Source organism: Engraulis encrasicolus, chromosome 15 (genome assembly GCF_034702125.1).
Source record: "Engraulis encrasicolus isolate BLACKSEA-1 chromosome 15, IST_EnEncr_1.0, whole genome shotgun sequence".
Taxonomy (NCBI): Eukaryota; Metazoa; Chordata; class Actinopteri; order Clupeiformes; family Engraulidae; genus Engraulis; species Engraulis encrasicolus.
In genome coordinates, this window is record NC_085871.1 from 35,523,748 (window position 1) to 35,534,182 (window position 10,435).

Consider the following 10,435-nt stretch of genomic DNA (forward strand, 5'->3'; position numbering starts at 1 on the left):
TGGTATGTAACTTGGCTTAAAAAAAGAGAGATTCAACATTCAAACATTAGCAAGGTATGTGTACTGTAGTCTAAGGTCATTTAAAGCTTTGACTGATGGTGAGAATCTTCTTAAACCTCAAGACTTCTTAATTCAGACATAGTAGTCTACTACGAAATGCTGTGAATGCCAATACGTTGAAGTACAGTGCAAGATGTGATTTAAGGTTCTTCTTTTTAATGGAACCTGAGACATCTCTTGTGGTAGCCACATTTACCATATACAGTGCCCTCCATTATTATTGGCACCCCTGGTTGAGATGTGTTTTTTAGCTTCCAATTATTATTATTTTTCTCTAAATAATATGGGACCTTAATGGAAAAAAGAGAAAAATCCAACCTTCAATACAAGTGCATTTATTCAGTGGGGAAAAAATCCCACATAAAGAAATAATTATTTGACATCAAATAATGTGTGTCACAATTATTAGCACCCCTGTTGTTAATATTTTGTACAACCCCCTTTTGCCAACAAAACAGCACCTAATCTTCTCCTATAATGTTTCACAAGATGGGAAAAGACAGAAAGAGGGATCTTCAGCCATTCCTCTTTGCAGAATCTCTCTAAATCATCCAGAGACCTGGGTCCTCTCCTCTGTACTCTCCTCTTCAGCTCACCCCACAGGTTCTCAATGGGGTTGAGGTCTGAGGACTGAGATGGCCATGGGAGGAGCTTGATTTTGTGTCTGGTTAACCATTTCTGTGTAGATTTGGCCATATGTTTAGGGTCATTGTCTTGCTGAAAGACCCAGTGACGACCCATCTTCAGCTTTCGGGCAGAGGGCAACAGATTTTGATTTAAAATGTCCTGGTATTTCAAAGCATTCATGATGCCATGCACCCTAACAAGCTTCCCAGGGCCTTTGGAAGCGAAACAGCCCCACAGCATCACTGACCCACCCCCATACTTCACAGTGGGCAGGGCTCCAGAGTGCGACCAATTTGGTCGCATATGCGCCCATTTTTTTCAATGGTGCGCCTAAAAAATATTTTTAGGCGCACCGGTGCGACCAGCCATAACAAAATCAATTACCAAACCACCGTTTTAATGGACATAAAATCACATTCTACAGTAGTGGCCCATCATCACACAAAACGTGTCGATGCGGTCATTCCTTCAACTCCGCTGAACTACCGGTAGCTTTCTCCCCCTTCCTCGTTCACAGGCAGCCCGACGTTTCAGAATAGAATGTTCGACTTCGCTCAACTATCCGAGTTCACATGTGCCAGCGAGTTTTGCGTTCTCAACCAGGCGAGTTTTGCAACGGACGAGAGGTTACAATCACGGTAAAAACAGCAAAATGACTTGAGGATATTTTAAACACGAGAGAGTCACAATCACGGGGAAAAACTAAATGGCTTGAGCGGATATCAAACATTGCCACACAAAAATGCAGACGGGTGCGGAATTGCCCGTTTCTGCCGCGTGCAGAGCTGGCCAAACAACAGGTGACGCGCTAGTCTGTCGGGACTTCTGTGAGAGTTTTTTGATAGCGACTAGGGCATGCTACATACTGCCTATCAGTCGGCAAGGCATCGTACATGCACCTCGAGACAGCACGAGAGAGGGAGAGAGAGAGAGAGAGAGTGAGTGAGCGAGCGAGCGCACTAGTGCTGTCGTGTCTGTTCGTAGCGCTTGCTAAGATACCACAATCATTATGCAGAGGGAGAGCGCTCAAAAACGGGGAAATAGACAAAACCCAATTCACCTCAGATTCCACTGTAAACATAGGCTAGGCTATTTGTGTCTAATGATTTTAAAAATCATGACATTTTAGCAGGGTTTGTTAAAAAAAATCTATCCATCCATCCATCCATCCATCCATCCATCTATCTATCTTCATATTGTGCTTGTGCCGTGTGCGTAGCCTTATTGCAGAAAAGGCTGGTATGTTGATCTTACTAGTCAAACACATACTGACTAAAAGGCTACTAATTTGGTCTTTTCTACCAGCCAAACTGCTTGTAGCCAAGATGTGTTAGTTAGGTAGCCTACTGTCATGTCTTTTATAAGGAGCACATTTGGAAGACTAGCATAGCACATGAAAGGCTCCAGGTCTTTTAAAATATAGCAACAATAATATAATAATAATAATAATAATAATAATAATAATAATAATAATAATAATAATAATAATAATAATTATTATTATTATTATTATTATTGCTATTATTATTGCTATTGTTATTATTTTTAATTATTATTTTTTAAAGCTGAGGTGCGTGTGTGTATGGGGTGGTGAAAACATTTGGGTGCACCTAAATTTTGTGCTGGTGCACCTAAAAAAATGTTTTAGGCGCACCAGTGCAACCAGTGCAAAAAGTTAGTCTGGAGCCCTGGTGTGTATGAGGTGCTTTTCAGCATGCACATCTTTCGTGGCACGCCAGACCCACTTAGAGTGTTTGTTGCCAAAAAGCTCAATCTTGGTCTCATCTGACCAAAGCACACGGTCCCAGTTGAAGCCCCAATACCGCTTGGTGAACTCCAGACGTTTGCGTTTATGATTGTGGGTGAGGAAAGGTTTTCTCCGTGCATGCCTCCCAAACAGCTTGTTGGCGTGTAGACAGCACCTGATGGTTGATTTGGAGACTTTGTGACCCCAGGATGCTACCATTTGTTGTAATTCTGTAACAGTGAGCTTTGGAGATATTTTGATTTCTCTTACCATCCTCCTCACTGTGCGTGGTGGCAAAATAAACTTGGGTCCTCGTCCAGGCTTGTTTACCACTGTTCCAGTTGTTTTGAACTTCTTAATTATTCCTCTCACAGTAGATATGGGCAGCTGCAGTTGAATGGCAATCTTCTTGTAGCCTCTGCCTGACCTGTGAAGGTCGACGCACATCTGCCTCACTTGTATGCTGTGTTCCTTTGTCTTTCCATGGTTTAAGAGTGGATAAGAGAAATGGCCTCGGTGTCACGTCATATTTATACCCCAGGGAAACAGGAAGTGATGAATTACTAATTAAATGTTCCTACATACTCTGGTAAACTTTGTAAACTACTGTAGAAATGACAGAAATGCTTCAATTATATTTATTTCCTGGGAATTGTTAAGGGTGCCAATAATTGTGGAACAGGTGATTTAATGAAAAATAATTATTGTTTAGTCAGGGATTTTTTTATTTTCCTACAATTCATTTGAGTTGAAGGCTACATTTTCCTAAAATTTTCAGTGTGACAGTATTCTTCTGCAATAAACACTGAATTTATTTTAAGGCTTTTAACACATCTCAACCAGGGGTGCCAATAATTATGGAGGGCACTGTACATCCATACATCCATCCATCCATCCATTCATATATATATCTATATATATATATATCATATATATATCTATTTATCTATTTCTTCATCCGTGCATAATGGCTTACTAAGTGCCCCTTCAAGGTACCGCTTCATTGCCAGTATGTTGGCCAACTAAACCCCTCTTTCATTGACCTCCTCTATTATTACCTTAGTCTCTGGGATTTGGGTTTATATATTTCTCAGGTCATTTTTCTTACACAAGGCCATTTCCCCGATGACTCCTTTTCTCACATTTTAAGTTGGAGGTGTATCTCCCAAGAAATGCTCTCTGACTTTTTGACGTATCCGAGTTGTCGGGCCCTCTTCAGCAACAGCCTATTGACGAAAACCAACTGCTCAATCTCCCCAGTGAGTTCGGATGGTGATCCTCTCAGCAGGCAGTGTGGCCACCAACTGGATTACTGGAAAAAGCGTTAACAGTAATCATTGGAGAGCTGGGGTGATTCTAGTGAAAGGCCTGTTTGTAGTTAATCCAGCCCTTGAGCCATAAACAAGGGAGAGAGAGAGAGCCTAATCGAGAGAGAGAGAGAGAGAGAGAGAGAGAGAGAGAGAGAGAGAGAGAGAGAGAGAGAGAGAGAGAGAGAGAGAGAGAGAGAGAGAGAGAGAGAGAGAGAGAGAGAGAGAGAGAGAGAGAGAGAGAGAGAGAGAGAGAGAGAGAGAGAGAGAGCGCAATGGAGATGGATAGAGTCGAGCAAGGGAGGCGAGTAGACAGCAAGGTAGAGGGATAGGGAGATGGAAATGGAAATTTTAACTTAAGGAAAAGACAAAACCCTCCTTCATTCTTCTGTCTTTAGAGCCCTTCTTTTCTTTTCCAAGAAACCTCACCAGCCGCTACCCCACAGTCGGCAGACATGATGAGACGCATCAGTGATCTGATAGCCCCAGCACTGAAGGGGTCTATGGACCTTCTATGGGGTATTGACTGCTAAAAGAGGAGAAGATGGGGGTGGGGGGTCTTGCAAGACAGCGGGGCATCATCCCCTTCAACTCCACCCCCTCTCTCCTTTTGTCGGGGTAATTACTGGTCCTTCCTTATCATCGGGGCTGGCTGATAACATTTAGCCCCAGCGCGGCCTTTCATTTCCCCCCTCAATCACTCGCTAATGCGGGGGCCCCGGTGAGCGGCGGCTGGACTGATAGCAGCCCGACCGCTGAGTAGCGGAGTGAGTGGCGGAGCATGGCATGGAGTCCGTCTAGACTAGCGCAGACTAGCCTAGTGGAGTGACAGCGCTGTGCTGTGCTGCTGCTGCTGCTGCTGCTGCCGCCCAGAAGAGCAGAGACCGGTTGGACAGTAAAAAAGGAGGAAGAGAGAGCGAGTGATAGAAGTGGCAAAGGGCAGAAGGTGATAATCCGTCTCTTTTTGTCTGTCTTTCTGCCTGCCTCTCTCTCTCTCCCTCTCTCTCTCTCTCTCTCTCTCTCTCTCTCTCTCTCTCTCTCTCTCTCTCTCTCTCTCTCTCTCTCTCTCTCTCTCTCTCTCTCACTCTCTCTTTTAGGTGGAGAGCACTCCTGCGCTCGTTCCATCTCTTTCTCTCTCTATCTCCTGCCCCCTCTTTCTTGTTTGCTTTCCGACTGTGCCCCCTTCTCTAAGCTGAAGCCCTGTCTCCTTCTTTCTCTCCCCCTTTTTTCTGGATGCTGTTGAATGGGAGTTTATCATGGGACAGGATCTCATCCTCTCTCGATTCTGTCTGCTCATCCCTGTTTCACATGAGCTGACGTTTTATCTGACCCCTTTGCTCATTTTCTCTTTTTTTATTCTCTTTTCTTTTCTCAGTTTCGCTCTCCTTCTCTTCATTTCCATATCGGCTCTCTTACCCACTCGTTTCTCTCCCTCACTCCCCACTTTCCACTTACGTATCTCTTCCTTTCGTTTAGCCAGGAATCCCTAGCAGAGAGTCTCAATAGGACAATCATGGCTAAATAAAGGATAAATAAATATAAATAAACATTCTCTCTCTTGTGCTACTTCCTGTCTTTGTAAGTCTTGTCTCTTCTGCTCTTTTGTTGTCGTTAGCCAATTTCTACCTTCACTCTTTTTCACTGTGTCCTGCTATTTTTTCCTGTAGGCTCCCTCAGAAAAATCTAGAAGCAGTGGCTCTCTGGCTGCTCTTCAGTGGAATTGTACAGCTTTCCTCAGGCTTAGATTGGTTATGGGTGATGAAAGAAGAAATCTTCTTCATCCTCTATATGTGGAGGTCAAATTACGACTTATGTATCAACAGACCTTCTGAGATATGATGAATTCGACTTACGATGTAGAAACTCTGTGAGAAAAGGGGAGACAAGGATTTCACTCTCAAAATGTTGTAGCGGAGAGGTCTCGCCACATCAATCAAGAAGATTTAATTCTCGATTTTTTTTTTTTCCTCTCCTTAAGCGAGGTCTTCCTGCATTAATCAAGAGACCCTCTGCTTTCCGCTCCGGCGGACGCGGCAGCGGCCTGGACATTGGCTCAGAGTCGTCTGAGCGTGCTCGTGTTTGCAGAGTGGGATTAGCCCGAGCTAATTTGCCATTCCTGTCGGTCGCGCCGGTTAATTTTCGCCCAGGAGATTGGATTGATTTTGCCGGCGTGGAGAAACAGGAAAAGAGGGTTGGTGGTGGTGATGGTGAAGGGTGGTGTTGGCGGTAGTTGGGGGTGTTTCAGACGTGGATGAATTCAGTCATGAGTGCAGTAATCAATGAGTCTAGGAAGGAGGAAGTAACAAACCTTTTCTCTCGCCCTCCTCCTTCCTATCTCTTTTCCTTTTTCTGGCTTTTCTTTTCTCTAACTCTGTCTTTCTCTCTCATGCAATTTTGCTTTTCTCCTCCATTGTCGCATCTCTATTGCCCGCCTTTTTTTCCCTCACTAGCTCCCTTCCTTTATTTCTCTCTCTTACGCCTGTTATCCTTCTTTACCTTGTTTCCTGTGTGGCACCTTGTTTTGCCACCCCGTTGTGTGTCCAAAATTCACAGCAGGGGGCTTTATTGTTAGGGGGCTGGTGCAGTGCCTCATACCAAATAGGAACTGATGGATGCCCTGGATGTTCACCAGGCAGTGTCCTGATAATGGTTGTATGACGCAGTACAGTCAGGCATGCAAGTAATGCATATAATGGATAAACAACTAAAATAGCGACGAAAAATATATCCATGTGTGTCAGTTGTACTGACCAGTAGACAGATTCCTTCACGTATAACTACCTACTATTGAACTGCAGTGTAGTTCAAAAATAAAACTGCTGCTGGGTTAAGGCCTTTGGCCTTTGAAGGTGAGATGTCTCACACTTGAAACTTCTCATTTTGCCATTTGAAAAACGCTGCATTTTCCCCTTCTCCAGCCGTCCTTGCTGAACTGGCCTCTCTGCTTTGTGCGCTGCGGCATTGCACTGTGGGGATGTGGACACTAGCTGTGACTCCCTACAAACGCTTTTAAAAGTTAGCGGCGCCTCCCCTGTTGCACTTTTGAAAACAGCCTCTAGTCTAGTGGGCCTTGTTAAGGGATTCTGCTGGTGTGAATCTGTTATTGCAACACATGCCATACATAGGAGGCTTTTTTTCCAAATGTATTCTCCCAACTGTCCACTGATGGCCCATTAAGGGCGAGCTAAGCTTAACTCATCCCTCTTAAGTTGAGGCATCATTTCTTTGGACTTTGCAACAGTCTTAAAGTGAGCCATTAGCTCTTGTCTTGCTACTTTCTGATGTCTCCATCTTCACATTTTATGAGTCTCATGTACTGGGGTGAAGTAGTAAGCAATTAGAAACCCACAAGGCCCATTGTCTGGCAAAAGAAAATAACAAAACTCTTGAGTTATTCCTTACCTCTGTGTCCCTAGTGCTACATCCAACAAACATGAAGATTGTATGGAGACAAATATAGCACTTAATGACCATAATCATCCTTGTGTTATATTCAGGGATGTGTCATATTGCTAATGTATGGCGACATGGCATAAGTCCACAGTATCTGACCTGTCCTTTTTTATCAAATGTAATTTTTTTTGGGTCATCTCTACCTCTATTTTATTATCTCTAGTTTATCTCAATCACGTCATGTTTCCTTATGCAAACGAAATATAGTTTTGATAAATATTGAAACCACATCAAAAGACTGTTGTGGAGAATAAAAAGTCTGATGTTATGTAACTAACCAGAAAGAGACTTTCTTTGCTAGGCAGCACATAAGCAGTTTCGTGTGAAGAAAGGCAGCTGGGGGTTCTGTCTTGCCTTGCCCAACACTTGAAGTCCTTTGAAGCTGCTTTCGGTCTTTGGAATATGCCAAACAAATATTTGACTATCTCAGTTCCAGAGAGAGAGAGAGAGAGATAAAAGAATATTGCTGTATCAGGGAATCAAAGTGGCAATTTTTACTTAGCAAAAATGTTCAAAATGCTTGGCCATTTTCCCATATTGGATACATTTTTTTACCTCGGGACTGGGAAAATATGTTGACATTTGATTTGGGAAATTGCTTTCTGGTCATTTGGTTGTTGGTCATCAGCTTTCTCTGCTATCCCAAATTGTGTGAGATTCAGATTCAGAAAACTGTATTAATCACATCAGTGGGCAGTTAAGACCTAAAGAAAATGAAAAATAAATAAGAAGATAAAAGACTATACATCTAAACACCCACATACAGTCAAACACCCTGTCCTGTCAGAGATGAACTGCGTTCAGTAAATCAAATTGTCAATAGTGTAGGCCTACTCTATCCCTACAACCTTATTTAATAATCGAATGGTTGTAGGGATGAAGGAGATATTTATCCATCTACTTAATATTTTTTGTTTTGTTTCATGTTGGAAATGGAGGGCACACTTCCCCACTCATGATATTGCTCTGCCCAAATGGAAATGATGGCCGCCTGCTCGTTTATGCGTTACACATGCAGGAGCAGGAAAAGTATAATGTTACAGTGAGTGGTCACTTGGGATGGTCAATGGAAATGGAGGCCAGGTGTGAACTGATGCTCTTAGTGGTCATTGATTGGGCCCCATTCTCTTTTAATGCCGGGTGTGAAGATCTTAAGAGAGAAAGCAGAATAGTGCATTAGGGGTGTTACTCAAAGTGTTTAGCTGTAAGCAAATGGGGTGGACTTCTTTGAGCTCGAAAGATGAGCTTCTTTGAGCTCTGACAAGAAGTCTAGTTACTTACAGTTGAAATCTTTGCTTAACATAACCGGGATGAAAGAGATTTTTTCACAGATAAAAATGTTTTACGCTGTTACCGCTTCATGAAAGACTTCAATGTTTTTGGTGACGTTACTTTTAACTTGTAGAAGTTGGCTATTTTTGCTTTAACTCATCTTTGTGTGTGTGTGTGTGTGTGTGTGTGTGTGTGTGTGTGTGTGTGTGTGTGTGTGTGTGTGTGTGTGTGTGTGTGTGTGTGTGTGTGTGTGTGTGTGTGTGTGTGTGTGTGTTTGTGTGTGTGTGTGTGCGTCTCCTACAGAACAAGCTGAGGACAGGAGGCTAATCTTTTCCCTGGTGGTTGGGGTGAGAGGAGCGACGATTTCCGAATCCTTGTGGCATTTATACCGCACCAACTGAACCTGACCTGAACCAGACCGGACATGGATCCAGAACCAGAACCCAGCACCAGACCCGAACACGGACCTAGACCTAGCCAGCACCAGGAGAATGGGGAGTGACCACTAACCAAAACCGACCCCTACAGTCAAGTCAAGAGAGAAACCGTTACATACCGTACAGAGAAACAGTCATATACCGTACAGAGAAACAGTCAAATACCGTACAGAGAAACAGTCAAATACCGTACAGAGAAACAGTCATATACCATACAGAGAAACAGTCATATACCATACAGAGAAACAGTCAAATACCGTACAGAGAAACAGTCAAATACCGTACAGAGAAACAGTCAAATACCGTACAGAGAAACAGTCAAATACCGTACAGAGAAACAGTCATACAGTCAAACCCTGTGGCCAGACAGATGGATGCCTACCCACAATCCCTCACACTCACTGTTCCTTCATCCCCTCTTCCACCTTTTCACCCAAGATCCTCTTCCCTTCTTCCCTGACCTCCTCCTACGTGTTCCCACCATCCCTTACCCAACAACAACCTTTCCCTTTGTCCATCTTTCCCAAAACTCTGAACACAAATGGGGCAAGGAGAAAGAGGGGTGATCGGTTCCACTAACCCAAAAGAGCACAGTGAGTAGTAGTAGAGGTTGTGGCGCCAACAGAGAGACCTACAGTATACGGATAGGAGCACTGGAGATCACGGCAACCAAATGCCTCACACCGACACAGGCGCCAAGTTCTAGATAGCCGAGGAGAACACACTAACAAGCAAACGTACAGAAACACAAAGCGAACAGAAACAAACAGAATGTGAAGGACAAATCATGCAACCGAGCCCTGACTCTCAGCCTCACAGCAAAGCAAAAAACAAAACAATAACAACTTGCTTCACACTTCATATCATGTCACAACACAAACATCTTGCAGTCATAGGATTCAGTGAATAACATCTCTCTCTCTCACACACACACACACATACTCGGAATAGTTTTCTGCCACACACACAAACTTACACTTCCTTCATCATAAGTAAAGGAATTCTTCTTTGAACACACACACACACACACACACACACACACACACACACACACACACACACACACACACACACACACACACACACACACACACACACACACACACACACACACACTTGCACTTACACTTCGTTCGTCATAACTAAAGGAACTCCTGTTCACACACACACACACACACACACACACACACACACACATACACCATCTTCGTCATAACTTAAGGAACTCCTCCTCTACACACACACACACACACACACACACACACACACACACACACACACACACACAATTCCCTGCCTTGCAACTGGCTACACCTCACAGCTCCTGAAATCCCACCCGCTCCACATCTCCCCCTCCCACCTCCTCCCACCTCCTCCACGTGTCTTTGCGTTGCACTAGTCCACACATGCTTCTCCCTGTTTAGATGCGCATCTGTGTACTGTACATGTAGTATGAATGTGTCAGTCATCTTTAAATTAATGTATCTATCTGCCTTGTTTTGCTCTTCATCTGCACGAGTCGCAGCCCCGTT

The 10,435-nt window shown here is 43.7% G+C and overlaps 1 protein-coding gene across 1 annotated transcript in view; it reads left to right on the top strand.

The window, feature by feature from the left end:
- chchd3a (coiled-coil-helix-coiled-coil-helix domain containing 3a) overlaps nt 1–9,710 on the top strand; it is a 128,037-nt gene extending 118,327 nt beyond the window's left edge. The window contains exon 8 of the mRNA XM_063217438.1: nt 8,770–9,710. Coding sequence (XP_063073508.1) covers nt 8,770–8,793 — 24 coding nt within the window. The 3' untranslated portion in view covers nt 8,794–9,710. The remainder of the gene's footprint in view (nt 1–8,769) is intronic.
- The last annotated feature ends 725 nt before the right edge of the window (nt 9,711–10,435 follow it).